Here is a 25,423-nt window from a genome sequence, read left to right as displayed (position 1 = left end):
CATTTGAGAAGCGTTTTAACGCCTCTCTACCACCTATTAACACCCATGTGAGATAAAACAATAGCAACCGTCCAATGCTAACGCCCATATGTGAACTGAGTGCATGTCGCATTCTGGACGCATTGCCACTGGAATAATACCTCTATTGAAGTATATTGAAACGCCCTCTAAATGCTCAGTCAATGCTCTCTGGAGCATTTTTTCAGGCAATTAAGAAGACAGGCACACGTGTTCAACCAAACCTATTAAAAGGTGGCCTTACCGAATGAACACGGTAAGGCCACCTTTTTAAACCAGCATCTTCACCTGTAGAGCATACTAGCTAGGTAAGCCTTAAAGTGACATTAAACCCTCAGATTTTTTAACATAAACCAATACTGTAATGTGTGCCTTACTGTAATCCATGGTTGTTTCCCTTCTCTTTGATGCTCTTCCTTTTAAATCTGTATCTTTTCTCATGCTTGGAGAGAACTTCCCTTTTCAGCTCAGGGCCTCTTCCTGTAGTGCTGGCTCAGGTTACAGCCTATAGAAACGTATACACAGACACCGTTTGAGACAAGGCAGTCTGCTGAAAAGGGAAGTTCTCTCCAAGCATGAGAAGAGATACAGATTTAAAAGGAAGAGCAGCAAAGAGAAGGGAAACTACCATGGATTACAGTAAGGCACACATTACAGTATTGCTTTATGTTAAAAAATCTGAGGGTTTAATGTCACTTTAACATCTTTAAAAAGGAAATCCTGCAACGCCACTAGGAGCTTGGAAATAAAAATAAAAAAACATGGAAGAGAATATTCTCACATCCTACCCTGACAGGGACAGGAACAACACAGAAAAGATTAAACATCCCCACCCTTACCTCCTTTGTGTATTTCCTGTCCCGATCAGGTAGGAGGAACAATATATTTGGTTAGCTTGGAGGAGGAGGAAACTTACATTTAAATTTAGAAGTAAAGAATTGCCTTTAAAAACCTCAACAGCATTCAATGTTTACAATCTGAACAAGGTTGCCCGATCTTCTAAAAACAAGTCAGGTTTTTACAACAGGACACGAATTTATAGTATTTTTTTTTTAAAAAGAGGCCTAAACTGTTATGCAACAGAATTTCCATTTATCACACACAAATAATGAACAACTGAAGGGTAAAAATATATATTTATATACAAAATCATACAAATCGCTGCAATGGTAGTAGGGAAAAATGCATTTTCAGGAAAATAGTGCCACCTATAGGCTTAGACTGACATTAGACTACACAGTGTCATTGAAGATGTTTTTCACCTTTGTTATGTATATCTTACCCCAATTATTCACATTTTCTAGATGACAGCTGCCAGTTTATAAAAAGGGAAAGTACAATATTATCAATTATGTACTTTATACAACATGTTAAAAAGCTGGTCACTGTAAGTCTGGACTATCTTCTTTGAAGAAAATGATCAGATAAAAAAACTTTCATTGAGGAAGAGATAACATTAGAGAAGTTAATCATTTTTTCTTTTTCTTCTTCTCAGAGGTTAACAACTTTTGTTTTACTTCCGCTTCTGGAAGAGCACCAAGCCTTTTGCTTTTCGCTTTCTTTACCTTCTCTTTAATGGCATTCACATCAATTTTGGTGGAAGTAGGCTCTGGAAATACAACAGACATGCAGTGTTTCAGTTAGTACTATACTAAGATTAAGATGGCTATATACAATACCATCATTTTTTTTTTTTTAAATATATGATCGTAATATGCATATCTGTACCAATGCAGTATGTATTACAGCCACCTTAAGGCCTTGTTCACACCAAATGCAGAGCAGATCCGGTCAGGTTTCTGCACACGCATGCTAGTCTTTTAGATGCGTTTTTGATGGGTTTTTGTCCAAAAAAATATATATTATTTTTTAATTTTAAAATGGGCTTTCAGTGCGTTCCAGGCATTTGCATGCGTTTTTGATGCGTTTGTAGATACAGAGCAGGTAAAATAGGGCCTGCTGCAGTTTTTTCACCTGCTCTGGACCTGCACGCTGCGATGTGAACTGGAGCAAAAAATACCATTGGAATACATTGGACGCAGTTTATCTGCTCTGCACCTGCTCTGCGCTTGGTGTGAACAAGGCCTAAGACTTAATAAATGCAATCAGCATTTCAGCTCTATTAGCACAATAAATGCGTGCAAGGTAAATACATTGAAAATGTCAGTACTAAAAATCACAAGAATGTTTGTTAAAAATGCTCTGCAACATTTATTCCACTTATACATACAGGGGAGGAATTTATCAAAACTGGAGCAGACAAAATCTGGAGCAGCTGTGCATGGCAACCAATTAGCTTCTCTCCAGTTTGTTCAGCTAAGATTTTAAAATGAAAGAGAGAAGCTAATTGGTTGCCATGCACAGCTGCTCCAGATTTTGTCTGCTCCAGTTTTGATAAATTCCCTTCATGGTATATCTACAGTTCCTGTTACTGGGCCACGTAGAAAGAGCTTTCATGAAACATGCTACAGTCTTTTCATCTATTATTTCATTATCCTCTTTTTCTTGGTTCATTAGAAAATGACACAAAGTTGCAATAAATATCTCACACACAATACCCACAAAATTAAGTTAAGGTCATCAAAAATGACTCTCTCCAAAAACTGGAATTTTCAAGGTTCACAAGCCAAATGACCCTACATCAACAACAATAGGCTGACTATCATTGCACCAATGGCACAGAATAAAATCAGATCGAGTTATGGGAGTGTGTTTCAAAGTATTGCAATGAAAAGATCCCTTCGCAGTCCTGTAATTCTCCAAACATCCAACCACCACATAAAGTGTATGGCCAACTTATAGAGGTTCTCCAGGAACAATTAAGCCTTGTAATCTACACACAGCAGCCACACTGCACTGCCAGTTGGTAGCACGTATCTCTTGGTTTAGTTCCATGCAGCTTTCTATGCCACCCGTTTGTCTAGCTTGTTCACTGCATAACAAATTAGAATCATCTAAATTGCAAGAAGTGGTAAAACTGAAAACAGGAAGAAGCTAATCTCCTCAGCTCTGCAATATGGTATAGGTAACAAAATAGCCAGATAGCCTATACAATATGTGGGTTTAATGACAAAGGGGCTCATTTACATACAGATCTCAGCCCATGAATTACCAATGGATCGCAACCCATGAAAAATACATATGCATATGAGAATCTATCCAAGTAGGAGTTTTGATACTATTTTTTTTCTTTTTAAGCCACTTTAAATGACATTGGTAAAGTGATTGTGAACTGAGAATTTGCTGACAAATCGCTATAAAAATTTACATAAAGGTTCCCTTTGTTTCTTATTGGAGGACTGCTATTGATATTTGTATTGAAACAAAGTCCTTTTAGAATCTGCCTTCTTGAATATACAAGCTACATGTATAGTAAAGAAAAGAAGCATTGCTATATACCAGGGGTGCCCACAATTTTTGTGTTAAGATCTACTTTTCAAATGACGAGCCACAAGAGATCTACCAATGGAGAAAAAAAAACCTACCATGCTCTCTCTCTCCTGGCTGTCTCTCCTTGTTCATCCTCCTGGCTGTCTCTCCTCTCTTTCCTGGCTGTCTTTCCTCGCTCTCTCTCCTGGCTTTCATTCCTTGTTTTTTCTCCTGACTGTCTCTCTCTCTGCTCTCTCCCCTGTCTGTCTCTCCCCCCTCTATTCTGGTAAATATACCAAAATGGAATAAAGGGGCCACCATTCACACCCTTTGTGAACTACCAGAATCAGCTTTGAGAGCTACTGGTAGATCACTTTTCATTTGGCCGTTATATATATATTTTTTGTTGGACTCTGCCGTTCATCTAATAATTTCTTCCTCTGTTATATAACCTTGTTATATTTATATCGTTTATAGTGATTCACATAATTATCACATATTACACGGGTGACATTCAGATTATATATGTGCTGTTTTCACTAATACCATCATGTAGTAGAGATCAAATAATTATAAGATGAGATAAGGTTTATTAATTGGTATTATCCACTTGCATGTTTATTTAATATATATTTAATTCTTTATTTCACTCTATGATATAAATCACTTATGTGTTTTAAAGATTACATTATCACAATGAAATATTGAAACAAAAAAAATCGCACGTAAGAGATTTCAACCAAGCGCAACATACTAGTTCACATCTGGTAGATCACAATCTTCCTAATGGATCCCTGCTCTATACACTATGCAGTGTACCATATAATGTTAGCCATACAGCCATTATGGCTCTTCTTACCTCTCTTGGGCTCTACTACTGGTTTCTCCTCTGGTGGGATAAACGCTTTGTTTCTCTCTTCCTGCCGTTTAGACACCGCTTCTGCTTGTTTGGTCTGTAGGACGAAAACATAAGACATTCCAAAGTAAAAAATATGTTGAGAGAATGCAGTTGAACTCAAACAAAAGGACAACAGTTTTGTAAATAAACGTCCACAATGGCCATTTAAGTATACAATTTTCTGCAGGCACGCTTTGGTCACATTACTGCCAGATGGCAGGCATACTAGCACAAGGGAACACATGTCTGCAAGTCTATTACCCAACACCTTTACTGTATTTATTTAATTTATGTTTTTGGAAGCAATAATAATTATTGTCTCACTAAACTACTGACGCAATCATTTTTTGTTAGTTACTGTATTAGTAGTAAAATAGTTGTTTTCTATTTATATTCCATACCATTAAACCAAAACGAACAAAGGAAAATTGCGCATGTAAAAGCGAACTCTCAAAAGATCATTTAGGATTCTCCAGATATTTGTTTCCTGTACATTTTGGAGAGTCCATTTTTGGAAGAAGAGCACAAATCAAGTAACAGCTGGTGGAACCGAGAACTCCAGCGGTGCTGTTTCTTCTCTGGCGTTCCACAGAGATATTCTAGTATATGTAACTGGAATGTCATCAGTTGACAGTAATAACACAATTTATCATTTTTGAGTGCAGCTGTTCTTTAAAATACACACAAAACATACAACTTCATGTTATAAAAACCGTAGACATTACTTTAACTTCATCCAGTTTCTTTTTCCTCTTCTGACTTTTTCTCAGGAAGTACTCGCCACTTTCCAATTCTTTGTCAAGCTATAAACCCAAAACAGTAAATTGTTTAAACCAATTCAAATATATACCATAAGAGTAATACCAGCCATCATGTTAGAATAATACACCCTCCTATCAGACCATTACCCAAGTAGTATGTTCACCTGCTCAGCAACTCAGTTGTATTTGTTTTTTATTGCTTATTTCTAGATCTTGTGTCACTAGTGTTGCATACTGTTTGGATCTGTACAGGTACCCGTTAACTGGATAAAGCCTAAATATCCTATAAGGCACTATAGTTATAACAATGCTTTGAAACAATGCTTTGAAACAATGCTTTGAAACAATGCTTTGAAACAATGCTTTGAAACAAACCTCTGGGTGGTCAGAACAAAAACTAAACAATGTGTCATACATATACAGTCATTAACGTCTAAGTTTCTGTGCTGTGCCTTCCGTAGCATTCCATTCTTTCCAAACAGCTTCCATGTTTCCCATAGACACTTCAACATATAACGCAACTGTGTCCCAGCAACCAAAGGAGAGGAGCTTGTATTCCACTGTGAAATGCATTGGGTATATGTGACTTTCTAAAGTGTCAAAATTTGCATACGACTGCTTAGGACACCTGGTTTGCAGTGGAGGCACTTTAAGGGCCCATTCACACTGGTGCTACCTTGTGTTAACAGTGCAGGTGGTGCGTTTCATTGCCATTCATTTGAATTGGACTTTAAAAGCTTCTCCTGCCTGCAATGCCGCGCATTGCAGTGCGATTAAAAAAGTTATGCATGCAGTAGTACAGGCACTCTAAAGTACCTAAACTGAATAAATTAATACCTGCCAGTTACTTATACTTATGTGCATTGGGGGAAAAATAAATAAAAATGAAGGTTTCTAATCAGTAATACACTTAGAGACGTCTTAGCCCTTACTCCAAACATTGGGTAAGCTTATGAATATAAAAGGTTGGTCATCTATTATTCTGTGTCAGGAAACTGTAGGTGTACTGCGAGACCAACATACATGCAACACAGGCTTCCACATTTTTCTCTACTGCAAGAGCTGTATCTGTTTTACACAAACACGATGACTTTACCCTTTGTGCCGAAAGCTTGGAACCCTCTCCAAAAAGAAAGGTTGGATTTAAAGGGAAACTGTCAAAGATTAGGTTCCCACTGCCCTGATAGAATGGGGGTAGTTCTGTAAAACTGTCCTTCTAGCGCTACTTATGAAAGTTTTGTAAAAGGCAGTATTCGGTGCTGGACGAGACCCTAGACCAAGGATAGGCAACTTCGGCCCTCCAGCTGTGGTAGAACTACAGATCACAATAGGCATTGCAAGACTGACAGCCTGAGGGATGACGGGATTTGTAGCTTCACCACAGCTAGAGCGCCAAAGTTTGCCGACCCCTGCCCTAGCCGATGACAAATAACAGCTAAAACAACTTTATTATAATGATAATTCATGCAGTAAATACCCTGTCAATTGATCACATACTTTACTTTAATGCAGAAAAAGTACCATACCTGGCTATCTGGCTGTGGTGGTGGGAACGGTGTGTATTCTTTCTTGATTTTCTTTTTCCTTGGCTCCCTCCTCTTGCTTACATTCTTGTGTTTAAACTGTGGCAGAAACCTGTCCCAGCATTTTGTTCTCAACTCTGGGTCTTTTGACAACTCACGCTTGATCATTAAAGCCTAACGACACAACATAAAATCACTGACCATAAAAAAAACTCAGATAAAACTTTTCAGTCATGATATCACAAAATCCCTGAAGTTATTCCACTAGTGAAAGTATATAAATCACAGTATGTCTTCTTTCTAAAACAATGGCCACGTTATCAAAATATTTCCTATAAAATAAAGTATTGCATACAAAAATTTAAGTAAAAAAAATGTAAATCAAACCAACCCCACTATCTGCTTGCGAATAAACGCAAACACAGGGCATTGTGTGTGTACACTGAGTGCAGTCCCATTCCACTGTGGGCCATATTGTGGTAGGCAACACACACACACACACACACACACACACACAGTGTAAGTTCACTTTACCAAGTAATTTGGGAAAATGGAATTACCCACTCAAATCTTACTAATAAGAAATACTTAATGTATTTATACTTAGTACAATGGGAAGGTAATGTATTGTCTTTGATGTACATATGTTGCAAAAACACAGCTATTTTGCTTCTCTAGGGGCCTTTATGTGTTAAACAAACAATGATATGGATTTCCTTTGTAAGAATACTCTATAAATACATTACCTAAAAGAACAATGAAATCATCCATAAACAATCAGACCAAGAAGAATACTCATAAAAATATAATCACTTTTTAGATTACCTCTTTAAGGCCACTAAAAGGTCCCAAAGCAGATACTGTATTTCCCTGGACCATAATATAACAGTTTGTGAGAAGCTCCAGGGCCTGAAAAGAATCATACAGTAAATTGACATTCTTCTGAAAACAATATATCTAGAGCAGAGATTAATGTTCTAAAAAATACCTTCAGAGTAGATCCCTTAGGTCCCAAAAGCCGTTGTCTCCTTTTAATAAACCTTTCCCTGTTTCGAACTAATGTGCCAATTTTAATAATGTCACAGGCCATGTCATCTTGAAGAATTCTTACAGCCTGAGGGAAAAGAAGGTGAAATAACAGTTATCCATCATTTTATTTCCCCTCATACGGGCAAACAAATCAGATAATTGCATCGGGCAACATTAGGAACAATAACGCTACATGGTGTGTAATCAAAATAGAATAGGTTTTATTTTTGTAGCAGTATATTTTGAGACAGTTGCATTAAGAAACTAATTAACAAGTACAAAAGAGAAAGCATTATAGACAATTGTCAAATCAAGCTATAACAAAAAAACTACTCTAGTATGAATTTCTGGCTAGTCCTTAGAATGCTTTTTAATTTACCACCAACATAAAACCATCCACACCTCCAGCACCAGTAGTAGTAGTAGTAGTAGTAGTATACATTCCAATGTTCATACAACAGTCATACAAATCTACTGGCCAATTTTGGATGGAAGCCAGTTCAATTACCTGTACATTGTTTTAGACAAATTACATGAAAAATAAAAGTCCCTAGCAGGACCTGAACCTATGGGCCAAGTGCTACAAAATAAGCACCCTAACCACTTGTGCAGCCCCAATCTGCTTCTTTTACAAGTAACATAGAAAACAAAATTGAAATAAAAAAAGTATGTAAAAAGGGGAGAAACATTTAAAAGCACAGACAAAATAGCTAAACACTATTTTCATCTAAAAAGGACCCTAACATAATCAATAAAAAACAAACTAGTAATAATGATTAAAAAAAGAAAGAAAATTAAAAATTCTATGTGGTCTCAATTTGTCTTAGGGCCCATTCACACATCTAGCAGTGACCTAGGTCCAACAGAGATATATGGTGCAATGAAAAAAAAACACATCAAAAAGGTCCCATCCCTTCCTTACACAGATAACAAAATAATCTTGCTATCTGTTTAAGCATCCAAAATAGCAGCTGCAGATGACCCTAGAGCAAGGACATCAGTTAAAATCTAGAAGTTAAAAAATATTTTTCAATAACTTCAAAGAGAAAGAAAGCCAAACCTTTTTTGGCTTTACTTCTCTTTTGCGTCACAGGAGTACATTTACTAATGTGACCCAGTCAGCAGATCAGCTGACAACACAGAACTGCACCACAGCTGGGAATGATCGACAATATTATTGGGATCCACCCAGCATCCTAAGTGACAGTTGGCTTTAACTCTCTAAAGCCAGAGCCAGCTGTGCCCACCCCCCTCCCATCGGTCTCTCCAATGCCATGAGTGTGGGAAAAGGGGAGGAGAGAATTCCTGGAGGGGGTGAGCGACAGTCACTGCTTTTTGCAGGGAGAAGAGACCAAGAGCCGAGTGATCATTCAGCTCTCAGTAGACCCCAGCCTAGGAAAGCTGCAGTGAATAAAGAATTTATGAATTAACACAGAAAATTAAAGCATAACAACTATACTCACCTGCTCAAATGGCACACTTCTGGCCAACAGCTTTATCATGTCCCTTGCCCTTACAATAACATAAGGGTCAAATGTCTTTTTGGTAGTGGCAACTGACATACTGCCTTCAATTAAATCCAATTCTGCTTTCACAAACTGCAAAAAAAGAAAGTACTGGAAATTAGACATACTGATAATTCCTTTATAACAAAAGTCTTTACCATAAGATCACCCTTCCCTATTAGTTGGTTAAGGAAGTAGAAAGCTCACAGACAGCAATGCAAATGAATGGCCTTGCTTGAATTCTGATATTTGCCTTTCTGCAATGATCACATGACCAATAGCCAGGATTCTGGTGTAGTAACTGACCACTAAACCTGGAACTGTGACTTCTGTAGCAAAAGTATTTTTTAACATGCTCTATTAATTTGCCTACGCTTGGTGGTGAGAGTAGCATGAAATGTATCTAAAAATAGCTCTACTCTAATGGAAACATACCACAGAAGGCACCCTGAACTTTAAGCTACATAAAATAATTCAAAGTGTGAAGTATAGGTGACTTGTCAGAGAACTTTATTGACATAAGTCTGACAACAATTTGTTGCAAACACCACATCTTTTAGTTTTGTGCATGTCAAAGTTTTTGAGTACCATTTTTCTTCCTCGAAAGTTCCCGACCCCCTCCCTGCCATGCTTCCAGGGCCCCTCATACCGGCCCGGGACCGGCTTCTCTGGTGTTGGCGGGAAGCTGGGGAGGAGATGGACGAACCTCCGTTCGTCCATCCCCTCCCCGCTCTATGGGACCGGGAGCGATGCAGATTGCATCACTTCCAGTCCCATAGCTGTCAGTGCTGGGCTCCTGAAGCCCAGCTATAAGCTATTGAAGTGCGATCTGCACTTCAATAGCTTATTTCTAGTGTAAAGGTGACACTGGGGATCTTTTGGACCCCCAGCATCACCTTAAAGAGTACCTGTCACCACCATCTGCTATCACATGGGGGGCTTTTAAAGCATCGTCTATTGACTTTTTGGGGTACTGAAGTTTGTTGCTGTTTCACAGACACACACAAATTTGTAACCTGGGCATGTTGGGTATCTATTTACTCGTGGGAACCTCATCTTTTATATTTAAAAAAAAAATATGGGTATTTTATTGTGTTTTGGGGCATTTAAGTACATTTTTCACTACATTTTTTGGGGGGTTTGATAAGGAGTTGCGCTAACTTGCTCAATGGGGGCAGTATGGAGTCCATACTGTCCCCATTGAGCATCCCCCCACATACTTCTTTACTAGAATTTAAATAGATAAAACTATATTACATACTAGTGTGGAGGCAGGGGGTACAGAGGTGTCACACACAGATACTGCTATCAGTATATCACTCCCCTTCTCCATCACTTCTACAGTACTGTATCATACAGTGATGGAGAAGGGGAGTGATACACTGACAATGTCACACACAGTACCTGCAGGCTCAGCTCTCCCCGATCTCTGTAGGTCTGTGTCGGATCCCGTCCCGATTCCCGCCATGGAGCCACCTCACCTCATCTGGACTGGACCTCGGGACCCTCTTTAGTCTCCCCATGGCCCCTCCTCCCTTTGCTGCGCCACTGCCAGGCTGCCTGCTGGGTAATGCAGTCCTCTGGCCGGTGGCAGCTCTCCCGCTCCTGTGGTCCCATGAAAATCGCCACGGGCAGCCGGTCACACTTTCTAATCTTCGGGCCGCGCCTCACTCGCCTCGCCCTCCAAGAAGCTACTCGTCCAGACCCCGTCCTCTCGTCGCAGACGAGAGGACGATTGCGCTTTCCAAGCCCTGTATATCTATCTATCTCTTAAACAAGGTTTTTTTTTCAATTAGAAAATAAATAAATCGTTGTTTATTCACTGGGAGCATTGGTGGATGTGTAGTGTAGCTTACAGGGGCAAAACCCAAGGAAAACCCATTTTAAGTTAATTGATAATTTAATGAGCAGGCAGGCGACACAAGTTGCATTGATGACAAGTAGTGCAACAGCAGTGTATGAATCACAAAATGTATCTGAACAGCATCATCATTATTAGAGCTGCAGCTAACGATTATTTTCAAAATCGGTTAGCCGATTATTAAGTTCGATTAATCGGATAAACATCCCGCGTCCCTGTGCCGATCATGGATGTGGATGGGCAGGAAACGTGAGGCGCGGCGTGTGGAGCGTGGATGCGAGCGGGTCTGGCAGCGGCGAGCGTGAGGAGGGGAGAAGGAGCGGCGCACAGCGTGTGGAGCTGTGAACAGGGTCAACTGATCGGAAGCCGATTATTGAAAAAGTTGACAACTTTTTCAATAATCGATTATGTTGATTAGTTGTTGCAGCCCTAATCATTATGTTGACAAGAAAAACCGATGCACATAAACTATGTATGGCCTGTGTATTTAGCAATTTAGCTGGAGTTCCTCAATTTTGCTGCTAAACCCAAATGTCTTTATCTGCAAATGAATATGACTGGTACATATAGTACTACGAATACTTACACTTTCACCCAGTGCTTTCTGCACTAATGGCCAGCACTCTTTCAGATAAGCTTCTCTATATTTGGGAAACAATGTAGCAAAGCTGCTCTCCTCCAGCAATCCTTTAGGGTTATCCTCTCTAGTGAAAGGTTCTTCCTTCCAGCCATCTGGGACTGTGAGAAGTTCAGATTCATCTACAGCTGTACAAAGCCAAAAAATACAATGTTATTGCTTCAAATAACACTTGCATGCACCTCATTAGAGAACCCATTGCATTGGATGTCCATGAATATTTTTAAATATATGTAATTATTTAACGCTCAAAGTATGTTTCAATTTGCTCTCCTCTGGTTGATGGGACTGTGTCCTGGGATTTGCTTTATACCCTTATACAGAAAAGCAACCCTGTCAAATGCACATTAAAAGAACATTTTACCATTTAAAAGACATGTTGTCCTCCTTACACTGAACTGCAATCCCCTCACCCCCGCCGCTCTTACGCACTTCTTTAACAATCTGCAGTAAAAAAAAAAAAAAGTTTTCGGCTGCCTATATCTGTCAATTAACCTCCCATAGACTTGAATGGAACATTGCTCCTGCCGTACAGGTGTGGCCTATTCAAATCTATGGGAGGTTAGTGCGAAATTCCATGTATTAATGGGACTAAGGGTGATCTTATTCTGTAATTGCTAGTGATTTGCTTTTTATTTTTCAGGCTTCCGACTGCCAGAGTGGAGGGGGGATGCTGTGGGTGCCAGCCTTGGAACATGCGGGGGTGCGGATTTGGCAAGCTATTTACACCGGTCCCCTGGACAGAAACAAGCAATGTGCCCTTGCAGTACAAGGGAAGCCCCACTGCAAGGGGAGGGTTTTTGTTTCCCCAGATGTAGACCTTATTTCTCTTTTCTTCCCCAGTCTTCTGGCAGTGTCCATGTTTACTAAGGGCATATTGCTAGCTCTCTTTTTATTTCCTGGATTTCTGGCACATGTGAGATCTCGTGAGATTTCCCAGCATTGCTGATAAGGCAATCCCAGTGTGCATTGCTTTGGCAAACTGAAGTAATTTGCCCTTTCAAAGCAGGACATGAATGCTCTGTAAGTGTATTTCAAAATCACTGCATATTACATCTTAATCATCATACATAGAGGGCAGAATTTGATTTTTGAGTGTAAATCTCCGCTTTACCCTTCCTGCGACAACCATATGTTAGCGCTCTCTGCACATGCCAGCATCAGTGGTTAGAGAGGGGGGTGAGGGTTTAGATGCTGACTTTTGTCAAATGTTTGCAAATCAGTAATATCACTGTGTAGTTAGTTTGGCTTAACATTTTGAAGAAAGAAGGACTATACCAAGGGAATGGAAAGGTTCACTAAGTGGGAACCTGTGCTTTGCACAAAGAAAAGATGTCCACCTCTGATGTTCCACCATGCAGGGTAAAGCAAAATGTGCACTTTAACCATTTAACCCTTTGTTAAGACAGACAGTCCTGCACATCTCATTTACAACTGATAATGAAATCTGACAGTACAGTGTTAATTTGGCAAACAGTTTTTCAGCCCCCTTCTTAACCATACATAAAAAAGGAAGCTCAGTAGGATGTTTCAGTCCTGGGGTTTTCAGAAAAGAGCATTACATTTTTTTTTTTAAAAAGCAGCAATTTGTTTATATTTTTTATTCTATTATGTCATGTGAATGGGAACCAATATAAAGTAGGTGTTATCCCAATTTGGCTGCAAATGTTGAAATACACCTCAGGGGTGCGAAGTTCAAGATGGCAGTATTTTTAATACAATGCATATTTTAAAAATACGGGGACATGCCCTCAAACTAAACAGAGGAAAGTTCAAAACTAACCTTAGAAAGTCTGATTTTACTGTAAGGGAAGTTGATGCTTGGAACATACTTCCAGTAGAGGGAGTGAGTCAGTCAGCAGTAAGAGAATTTAAACATGCTTGGGATGAACTTAGATCTCTACTCAAAGAGGTTCAAAATAAGGGCAGACTTGATGGACCACTCGGTCTCTTTCTGGCGCCTGTCTTCTATGTTTCTATGAAATGCGAGTACATTTACATAACATCCTAAATTACATTATGCATAGGATGGTGACAGGGCCTCTTTACATGGAGACAAGCTACAATCCTACCATGCTGTTATATGGCTCCTCCGTGCTGTAAAGCAGATCAATGCTGCACATACGACAACTGCATGGCCACTCTCAGTCCCTGATCTACAGACAGTAGAGACGGCGGCTTAATCAGGACCTGTGACCTATCATTACTGACAGAGGCTCTGCGCCACATCTCACTCACCAGGCTTGGTCTCTCGCTGTCTCTTTTTACCGGCACCGGGCTGCAATTCGTTCTTTCCCTCCGCCATGCTGCCGCGAACACGTGACCTAAACAGCGACGGCGCAACTCAAAACACCTTCCGGCATACAACAGAAAGTGTGAGATATTTGTTCCGCCTTCCTCTGACAGCCCACACTACAGGGTGCCAGTCAGACTGGCCAGTTTTCCCATGGAATGTTTTATGATGAGAAATGTCCCTCGCTGTCAAAACAGATCAACATGCCACAGGTTACCATTCATTTTAGTATTCAAATAAATTGTGCAAAGACGACTATTTACAATGCAAAAATATTATATAAGTAGCTGATATCATGAAAAGTAAAATTACCCTACAAATTACGGTATTTTAAGGTACTATCACTGTCAGCTGACTTGAAATGAAGTGGAGAAAAATGAAGGGGAGGGGGGATACAGTTTGTTTTTAATTGGTAGAAATTAGAAAAAAAACAAAAAACTATTTTCCTTTTTTTCTTGCATTTTCATTTTGTGTGCATACATTGCGGATCCAGAATAAGAACAGGAGATGAGACCCCACAAACCCCCCACCTTCCTGGTTCTTAGGGTTCATTTAAGCTAGGATGAACTATGTTGTAACTCGCATGTAAAGTGACACTAAACTGAGGAGTTAAATCTTAAAATGCCTCCTTGTTCCCTAACTATTAATAAAAATGTATCCTATTTGTGTATCACTCAGCTGTAGATCGCAAATCATCTCTGAATTGGGATTTGTATTCCTATGTATAATATACAGCACAATGTACCATCAGCTATAGAGAAATACAAATCCCAGCAATACATTATTGAGCACCATGTGTGGGAAAGTGCAGTCTTACCTGAGCAGTCTTCCAGCAACTTGCTTCTGAGATCGGACCTGTCTATCAGCGGCTGTCATCCCCCCACACCTGCTCCTCCTTACTACATCTCCCCGCGTCCCTGTGCCGATCATGGATGTGGATGGGCAGGAAACGTGAGGCGCGGCGTGTGGAGCGTGGATGCGAGCGGGTCTGGCAGCGGCGAGCGTGAGGAGGGGAGAAGGAGCGGCGCACAGCGTGTGGAGCTGTGAACAGGGTCAACTGATCGGAAGCCGATTATTGAAAAAGTTGACAACTTTTTCAATAATCGATTATGTTGATTAGTTGTTGCAGCCCTAATCATTATGTTGACAAGAAAAACCGATGCACATAAACTATGTATGGCCTGTGTATTTAGCAATTTAGCTGGAGTTCCTCAATTTTGCTGCTAAACCCAAATGTCTTTATCTGCAAATGAATATGACTGGTACATATAGTACTACGAATACTTACACTTTCACCCAGTGCTTTCTGCACTAATGGCCAGCACTCTTTCAGATAAGCTTCTCTATATTTGGGAAACAATGTAGCAAAGCTGCTCTCCTCCAGCAATCCTTTAGGGTTATCCTCTCTAGTGAAAGGTTCTTCCTTCCAGCCATCTGGGACTGTGAGAAGTTCAGATTCATCTACAGCTGTACAAAGCCAAAAAATACAATGTTATTGCTTCAAATAACACTTGCATGCACCTCATTAGAGAACCCATTGCATTGGATGTCCATGAATATTTTTAAATATATGTAATTATTTAACGCTCAAAGTATGTTTCAATTTGCTCTCCTCTGGTTGATGGGACTGTGTCCTGGGATTTGCTTTATACCCTTATACAGAAAAGCAACCCTGTCAAATGCACATTAAAAGAACATTTTACCATTTAAAAGACATGTTGTCCTCCTTACACTGAACTGCAATCCCCTCCCCCCCGCCGCTCTTACGCACTTCTTTAACAATCTGCAGTAAAAAAAAAAAAAAGTTTTCGGCTGCCTATATCTGTCAATTAACCTCCCATAGACTTGAATGGAACATTGCTCCTGCCGTACAGGTGTGGCCTATTCAAATCTATGGGAGGTTAGTGCGAAATTCCATGTATTAATGGGACTAAGGGTGATCTTATTCTGTAATTGCTAGTGATTTGCTTTTTATTTTTCAGGCTTCCGACTGCCAGAGTGGAGGGGGGATGCTGTGGGTGCCAGCCTTGGAACATGCGGGGGTGCGGATTTGGCAAGCTATTTACACCGGTCCCCTGGACAGAAACAAGCAATGTGCCCTTGCAGTACAAGGGAAGCCCCACTGCAAGGGGAGGGTTTTTGTTTCCCCAGATGTAGACCTTATTTCTCTTTTCTTCCCCAGTCTTCTGGCAGTGTCCATGTTTACTAAGGGCATATTGCTAGCTCTCTTTTTATTTCCTGGATTTCTGGCACATGTGAGATCTCGTGAGATTTCCCAGCATTGCTGATAAGGCAATCCCAGTGTGCATTGCTTTGGCAAACTGAAGTAATTTGCCCTTTCAAAGCAGGACATGAATGCTCTGTAAGTGTATTTCAAAATCACTGCATATTACATCTTAATCATCATACATAGAGGGCAGAATTTGATTTTTGAGTGTAAATCTCCGCTTTACCCTTCCTGCGACAACCATATGTTAGCGCTCTCTGCACATGCCAGCATCAGTGGTTAGAGAGGGGGGTGAGGGTTTAGATGCTGACTTTTGTCAAATGTTTGCAAATCAGTAATATCACTGTGTAGTTAGTTTGGCTTAACATTTTGAAGAAAGAAGGACTATACCAAGGGAATGGAAAGGTTCACTAAGTGGGAACCTGTGCTTTGCACAAAGAAAAGATGTCCACCTCTGATGTTCCACCATGCAGGGTAAAGCAAAATGTGCACTTTAACCATTTAACCCTTTGTTAAGACAGACAGTCCTGCACATCTCATTTACAACTGATAATGAAATCTGACAGTACAGTGTTAATTTGGCAAACAGTTTTTCAGCCCCCTTCTTAACCATACATAAAAAAGGAAGCTCAGTAGGATGTTTCAGTCCTGGGGTTTTCAGAAAAGAGCATTACATTTTTTTTTTTAAAAAGCAGCAATTTGTTTATATTTTTTATTCTATTATGTCATGTGAATGGGAACCAATATAAAGTAGGTGTTATCCCAATTTGGCTGCAAATGTTGAAATACACCTCAGGGGTGCGAAGTTCAAGATGGCAGTATTTTTAATACAATGCATATTTTAAAAATACGGGGACATGCCCTCAAACTAAACAGAGGAAAGTTCAAAACTAACCTTAGAAAGTCTGATTTTACTGTAAGGGAAGTTGATGCTTGGAACATACTTCCAGTAGAGGGAGTGAGTCAGTCAGCAGTAAGAGAATTTAAACATGCTTGGGATGAACTTAGATCTCTACTCAAAGAGGTTCAAAATAAGGGCAGACTTGATGGACCACTCGGTCTCTTTCTGGCGCCTGTCTTCTATGTTTCTATGAAATGCGAGTACATTTACATAACATCCTAAATTACATTATGCATAGGATGGTGACAGGGCCTCTTTACATGGAGACAAGCTACAATCCTACCATGCTGTTATATGGCTCCTCCGTGCTGTAAAGCAGATCAATGCTGCACATACGACAACTGCATGGCCACTCTCAGTCCCTGATCTACAGACAGTAGAGACGGCGGCTTAATCAGGACCTGTGACCTATCATTACTGACAGAGGCTCTGCGCCACATCTCACTCACCAGGCTTGGTCTCTCGCTGTCTCTTTTTACCGGCACCGGGCTGCAATTCGTTCTTTCCCTCCGCCATGCTGCCGCGAACACGTGACCTAAACAGCGACGGCGCAACTCAAAACACCTTCCGGCATACAACAGAAAGTGTGAGATATTTGTTCCGCCTTCCTCTGACAGCCCACACTACAGGGTGCCAGTCAGACTGGCCAGTTTTCCCATGGAATGTTTTATGATGAGAAATGTCCCTCGCTGTCAAAACAGATCAACATGCCACAGGTTACCATTCATTTTAGTATTCAAATAAATTGTGCAAAGACGACTATTTACAATGCAAAAATATTATATAAGTAGCTGATATCATGAAAAGTAAAATTACCCTACAAATTACGGTATTTTAAGGTACTATCACTGTCAGCTGACTTGAAATGAAGTGGAGAAAAATGAAGGGGAGGGGGGATACAGTTTGTTTTTAATTGGTAGAAATTAGAAAAAAAACAAAAAACTATTTTCCTTTTTTTCTTGCATTTTCATTTTGTGTGCATACATTGCGGATCCAGAATAAGAACAGGAGATGAGACCCCACAAACCCCCCACCTTCCTGGTTCTTAGGGTTCATTTAAGCTAGGATGAACTATGTTGTAACTCGCATGTAAAGTGACACTAAACTGAGGAGTTAAATCTTAAAATGCCTCCTTGTTCCCTAACTATTAATAAAAATGTATCCTATTTGTGTATCACTCAGCTGTAGATCGCAAATCATCTCTGAATTGGTGCTGACACTGTCCTTCCTTCTGGAGGGTGACTACTTTTGTTCCCCATGGTCCTTTGTGTGTTTTGTAAAGTAGCCACAGATTCGAGCTCACTCCTGTGATGGACTACCATCTCAATACAAATTGGTAAACTAAATGTGAGATTGTAGTCCATCACAGGAGTGAGCTCGAATCTGTGGCTACTTTACAAAACACACAAAGGACCATGGGGAACAAAAGTAGTCACCCTCCAGAAGGAAGGACAGTGTCAGCATGAATTCAGAGATGATTTGAGGATCTACAGCTGAGTGATACACAAATAAGATACATGTTTGTTAGTATACTTGAATGCAGTTTTAAGATGTGACAGTGTCAGCACAGATTTGAGGATCTACAACCGAGTGATACACAAATAAGATACATTTTTCTTAATAGGGTACTTGAATGCATTTTTATTCACTAACTACTCCCATCATGCATAGTGGTATGCTGTGCTGGGTGCCATTTAAAATGAATACAATGACTGCAATAACATGTGAATGGTGAACTACTGCACATTGTGGTAACATGCTTGTTTTACTGTGCATTACCTTAAAGCAAGCAATGTAGTTTAAAAAGTGTATCTAAACCCATAAACAAAATTAATATATTGCAGTTTACCAATCCTTAAATGTTGTGGCTGCATTAGGTTTGTATTTTAACTTCTTTCTCCTGTATTTTTACCTGGTGAACTGACCAGTAACACACCCTGACTTAGGATGGCTTCACTCTATGGTGGAGCAATGGAGCCACCCTTGGACAGCAGCATTGACAACATGTACAGAGGATCGTGTTAGATGCACAAAGATGGACAAATTAGATGGACTTGATGAACAAATTAAAGTGACATTAATGTCACAATCCCCCCCCCCCACACACACACACACACCATACTGCTTTAAGGACTTACCTTAAATGATGCCTCTTGATTCGATCATCTTCTTCCTTCCACTTGTATTCAGCAATCCCTGCAGCACTGGTGCCGGTCTCTGATCCAGCGCAGACTCCTCATGTCCCATGATGTCTGTCTGACATGCATGCTCATGGCTGCGTACATTGACTAACAGTGAGTCTCTCCTCTTCTCTACCGCACATATGCCCGCACCCATCTTCCTGTACGGCCTCTCGAGAAGCTACAGATCTACAGCCGGGAGCGAGTGGGAGAGATAGAAGTAAGTTTTTACCTGTTCGGTAACTTTTTTTATTTTTGTAAATGTTTTTGCATATCTACTGCTTGCTAGAAGTAGATATATGTAAAACAATGTGACTTTAATACTACTTTACAGAATAACTCCATCTTTTTTACCATGCTTTATGTTACACCCATAACCAGGTGTAACATGAAACCTGATCACATTCCCTGTCCCCCAACCCATCACCCTTCCACCTTACCAGAATCCAGGTGTTCATCTCCAAACATGTGTATGGCTTCACACGCATCATCCATTTACAGATCCTTTGACACAGATCCTTTTACAGGATCTGTGAATGGAGAGACCACAAGTCCCATCTGCCACCGTGGCAGAGGCACTCGCAGTTTTCAATAGATTGCAGGTGTGGTGGCACCACAGCAGTTGTAGTCCATTCGTGCTTCCTCCTATCCCTGTAACTGAAAGTTTGTACCTCAGTACAGACAGGGACTGGAGGAAGAGTCTGCAGGAGCCATAGCATTGAAAGCACAGCAGCAGCACATTGATGTGTCATCCCTGTTTATGGTGTTTGATGCTTTTGTCAGTATGTTTCTTGGCAGCTCATATGCACAGCAGTAAGCCGATTCACTTTCTGTACGTGAATGCACCAGGAAAGGAAGATGACGGAAAGGTAAGTATGCAATCTTCTGGCCTATCTGCTTGGTGTTGAGTTTTACACATTGCAAGACTATGTTGTTGAAATGTGTGAGGCCTACAGTGATTACCATGGGGCATATCAATGGTCACATAAGCGGAAAATTGAACTTCATACTTACCGCAATTTTCCTTTCCTGTACAGCTCCATGTCAGCACACAATGGGTTAATCCCACCCTCCTCCTCCTCCTCCTCTTTAACAGGATAGTAACTCATAAATTTGGGCTTCCCAGAATCCCCACTGTTCCGTAACTAGACGATTTTGAAATGGGTGGGAATCCATGTGCTGACATGGAGCTGTACAGGAAAGGAAAATTGCAGTAAGTATGAAGTTCAATTTTCCGGTTTTTCTGTCAGCTCCATGTCAGCACACAATGGGAAATAACTCGCACAACTAGGGGGGGAATGCAGAAATTAGTTTTATTCACATACAGCAGCGGACGCATCATCCTAGCCAATGACTTTATCATGTCTAGAGAGGCTTCCGCCATAAACGTGGAACATAATTTAATGTTCCTGAGAATATCCGAGATCTCAGATTTACTGAGATCCTCCAACAATGCCGACTCCGCATTATCCGACCAGAACTCCAAAGCTTTTGAAGATGCGGCCACCGCCATTGCCAGTTTACAGGCTGAACCTGCCAATAAATAGATCTTTTTAAGATCTAAATCTATACGTCTATCCAGCACGTCCATAAAAGACACTGCGTCATCCAGTGGCAAGGTAACATGTCTAGCCAACCTCATTAAGGCCGCAACCACCGTGGTAGACTCTTCCAAGCATTTAACATCCTCCTTCTTGAAAGGGTATAAATTTGAAAACCTATTTCTAAAAGACGGCTTTTTGTCGACCTGACCCCATTCTTCAAAGATAATCTCCTTTATTTCTTCCATAAATGGAAAAGAAGAAATTTATTTCCTGCTTTGCGTTTTCTCTTCTCTGGTTGCTCAACCGGATCTTCCCAAAGCAAGGGCTGTCTAACCGCCCTCACAAAGGGCTGAACAAGAGCAAAATCTAAACCATCAAACTGGTCCGCTTCTTCTTCAGATGAAGAGGCACCCTCAGATCCCAAGGGAGATCTTACACTGGAGGCCCTTTCCGTCCGCGTAGAACGCACCCCTGAGGGTCCAGGCACCGGGTCAGCCTGTGGCAGTGTAGGTTGAGACTTGAGGGCAAACTCTTTCAGGGAAACATCAAAGACCTTTTTCATTAAGGAAATTACTTGCAGGCTGTCAGTCTGCTTGTCTCTAGTTGCATCTAAGAAACATGCTTCACATGCTGTCATCCCTGGTAGTGCTGTGTTAGGACAAGCCCAACATCCAGTCGGAGGCGGTTGAGGGTGATGCCGATGGGTAGAAGGCCTAGAAGGGCGTTGGGGGCCTCTGGCAGAGTTAGCTGGTTCGGCCCTATCCCCATGCCTGGAATATGTTTCCTCCCCAGATGGGGATCTGTGCCTTACCGATGAAGAAGATCTCCGAGCATGCCGCGATGAGCGGGAGGGTTCACGAGAAGATCTGGATGGACTGATAAGACAGACAGCAGCAGAAAAACATCAGATAAAAAGTTTTTTTTTCAAACTAAAAGCTATGAGCCGCCGCCTACCTTCTTTTAGAATGCTGGGGGGTCGATTTTTCAAATGGCATGCTGAAACATACATGAGTACCTTTTTAGAAACCACAAGTTTTAAAATACAGATGGACCCCAATTCAGGGACAGAACATACCTGTAAGTGCAGTATGGCAGTGACAGCGGGGCAAGGCAGGCGCACACAGAGTGGAAGCTCCAAGCAGCAGCAGCAGCTAACTTCAGATGACTGATTAAAAAAATTTCCGCCAATATTAGAAGCTCCGCCCACTCCACGTCACACTGCCGCCATTGCACATGCGCCGGCCTCCCGCCGGTACTTCCGCACAGCCGTGGAGCGCACAATGTCTCTGTGCGTTCCACACACATGCTGCCGTAATACACCGCCGGCCACCCGTTGCGGACGAAAATGTGGCAAACATGAAAAGTGGCCATATACCAGAACCCTGTACCTTGTACAGGAGAAGTCTCCCGGATACCAGCAGCGGGTGGAATAGGCACAGCGCAACAACACCCCAGGGCACAGATGGGATGGACAACAAGAGGTTTACTCCCGCAGGTAGGCCAACGGCTCCATCCTGTAGAAAGAGGAAAAAAGAGGAACAGTGGGGATTCTGTGAAGCCCAAATTTATGAGTTACTATCCTGTTAAAGAGGAGGAGGAGGGTGTGATTAACCCATTGTGTGCTGACATGGAGCTGACAGGAAAAAGAGTCCAGAATGCTGACAATTCATAGTTTAATGAAAGGGGAACATTTACACTGGGTACTCTGAGATGATGGAAGCAAACAGACTTTGTGGTTACTCACAGAAATAGCTTTTCTGTTGCCCACATAACATTTGCAAATAAACAAAATGCAAAAACATTTTCCAAAAATGCAGCAGGAGCTAAAAGTATAATCTTTCTGAACTCTATACCATTATTTATGGGATTGTTCTATTATATACTTTTAGCAACTGGTACAGGAGGATTCTACATAGCATCACTTAATTTCCTTTCTATTTCACCTCAACCATCTATATTGGGAAAATAGAGGCAGGGTATATGAGTAACCCCAGGTAAAAAAAAAATAGCACCGGCAATCCTGACTGTAGTTAAGAAGGGTGTACTCCAAAAATATATTCTTACAGATCCTCAATCTCTTAGGGTCCATTTACATTGTTGCAGTTCATAGATCCATCTGCTCAAAAACAAAATGTTGTCAAAATAAAACAATAAAACAACAATTAAAAACTGATAAAGGGTCTAATCCCTACTCTAACCAAAGAAAAAAAAGTGTTTGCATTCTCTTAACGGAATCCTAAAGCTTTTTCTCTATATCATTCCATCTAGAAATCAATAAGAAACACTGACAATTTAACTTAGCTTACACCTTCTGTACCACTCCCAATACCCTAAGCCCTCGTTCACACCTGAACGTTTTGTATCGCGTTCTACGCTCGACGAACGCTCTACAAAACGCTCAAAAATATAAATCCCATTGTATTCAATGGTCTCGTTCCCACCTTGGCGTATTTCCGCCCGTCCCTAACGCGCTACAAAACGGCCCACGCCTGAAAAGGTACGGGTACTACTTTGGGCCGTTTTGTTGCACGTTTCCATTGGGATACAGCCAAGTAGCCTTCGGAAACGCGCGACGGTCGCGTGACTTTTTGCAAATCGCGGTAAAAAAACGCACGGCGGTCGCGCATATGCAATACGCCTAGGTGTGAACGAGACCTAATAGTACACTGTTGCTAACAGATCCTCTTTTGTAATTGTTTAATTGTTTCAGGTTATATACTTCATATTGCCCTGTACTGTAGTGATTGCTTTTTAAAATGTGAACTGTATGATAATACGCAACATCTTGGCATTTAATAAAATCTGAATAGTTAATGGGTATTTGTACATTGGAGGGCTAAAACTGCATTGGCACCACAAGTCTTTATGCAATGCATCGATTTCTTGCTCAAAACATGTCTGCTCTCTAATGGCCACTAGATGGAGACATGTACACAGCTTCTTTTTTATTGTTTATCATTCCAAATATTAAATGCTAGAATTTCCAGCTATACCATGTTCTTTTCAATTGATACAGAATGTCTGCAACTTCTACTTTCGAATACATATCTTGTTAAGTAAATAAAGCTTTAAAAAGATACATGATTAATTACGCATCATGGATCATCAGCAGCCTTGACTGTGTAATTAAAATCTTTATGTGATTGCGAATTATAATTAAAATCTATATGTGATTGCTACTTGAACTCTGTTAAAGCTCTTAGGAGGGGGGAAGGGCAGTTGTCTGCAGAGCTGTAGCACATGTTATTCAAGCCCAAGTCATCTAGTAGACATAGGAGTCTATTCACTAAGCTGCCGAAGGATCTTCGGCTAGCTTCGGCCCCAGGACCCCTTCGGTTAAGTAGAACCGAAGGGCTGCTGTACGGGCTATTCAATATAGACCGTACAGCTCCCAAAGTTGGCCGAGGGGCTCAGTCGAGCCGAAGGCATATGCTTCGGCTCGATTGAGCCGAGGTGAAAGCCGAAGCTGGCCGAACGGCCTGCTACTGACTGCTGGGCGGAGCCAGCTGTCATCTCACGGCCACTTGCACAGACAGATCAGCGTCCCTGTTTACCAGCTAACCAAGGACGCTGATCTCCAGACAGCCCAACTCTCCCGGCGCTCCGGCAGTCTCACGCTATTAGATAGCGGCTCCCGGCCGCCCGGGAGAGAAACACTTTCCCTGCTCTGTTGTCTTTTTTTCTCTTCTGACATCGGAGCCGTTGGCTGCCGTCAGAATACAAAAAATAAAAATAAAAAAACAGCATAGGAATGCATAGCTAGAATTCCTATTGTCTATTTCACTTTGCAATAGCCAATAGCAGAGGGAATCTGAAGTTCTCCATCAGGTCCCCTATTAGTGATTGACAGCAGCAGAGGGCGGGTGCAGTAGCTAGTTTGCTATTGGCTATTGCAAAGTGAAATAGCCAATAGGAATGTAGCTATGCATTCCTATGGTGGTTATTTTATTGTTTTTATTCTGACGGCAGCAGAACTGCCCGGCCAATAGAAAACAGTTGGGCGGAGCTAGCTGTCGCTGCTAGCTCCGCCCAATCGTTTTCCATTTCCTTTTCTACTTTTTAAAACTATTTTTCTATTCTGCTCTGTACCAAAGATGTACCGAGCAGAATAGCCGAGCCGAATGCCGCCGTCTATGAGAATAGACCGAACAGCAGCGAGTAGCCTGCCTGAGGTTCGGCTCAGCCGATCCAGATGTAGAATCGGCTGAGTCGAACTCCTTCTGCACTTCAGGTCGGCTGAACATGCTGAGCATGTTCGGCCGACCCGAAGCCACACGAAGCAAGCCGATATACGGCTGAAATCAGCCGTACAAGCCTGAAGTGAATAGCCGAAAAGTGTTTGGCTCACTTCACTTCAGGTCGGTTATTCACTCGGCTGCCTATGGCAGCTTAGTGAATAGACCCCATAGTGTTTTGATTTGATTTTTGATTTTTGCACAAAGTAAAAATATTCTTAAATTATTATACAGAATTTATATATTGGGTGGCCACTGATGATGTAATTCCTGCGCATGCACACAAGAGTTACACCCCTAATCCCTATCACCCGGCCCATTCACTGGATCTTAGAGATGCCATGAATGGACTGAGTGTGTGCACTGCATGGCGTATGCACCCTAGAATGTACTCAAAAAATTAAAATTCGCTGGGGAAGACAATCATTTTTTTGGCAGCAGA

The 25,423-nt window shown here is 41.2% G+C and overlaps 1 protein-coding gene across 1 annotated transcript; it reads right to left on the bottom strand.

The window, feature by feature from the left end:
* Positions 1-1,294: 1,294 nt before the first annotated feature.
* On the bottom strand, positions 1,295-13,929 carry KRR1 (KRR1, small subunit processome component homolog). Its single transcript, XM_018572673.1, has 9 exons — positions 13,840-13,929; positions 11,551-11,729; positions 9,062-9,196; positions 7,558-7,683; positions 7,392-7,478; positions 6,573-6,743; positions 5,011-5,088; positions 4,247-4,340; positions 1,295-1,627 (listed from the first exon to the last, which is right to left on the bottom strand). Exons 1-9 carry the CDS (start codon positions 13,904-13,906, stop codon positions 1,488-1,490), a joined length of 1,077 nt encoding a protein of 358 aa, XP_018428175.1. The 5' UTR covers positions 13,907-13,929; the 3' UTR covers positions 1,295-1,487.
* Positions 13,930-25,423: the final 11,494 nt, after the last annotated feature.

Source organism: Nanorana parkeri, unplaced genomic scaffold, assembly GCF_000935625.1.
Source record: "Nanorana parkeri isolate BGI_ZX_2015 unplaced genomic scaffold, ASM93562v1 scaffold45, whole genome shotgun sequence".
NCBI classification, from domain to species: Eukaryota; Metazoa; Chordata; class Amphibia; order Anura; family Dicroglossidae; genus Nanorana; species Nanorana parkeri.
Note: the sequence above shows the minus strand (reverse complement) of the source record. Positions and strands in the feature narration are given on the sequence as shown.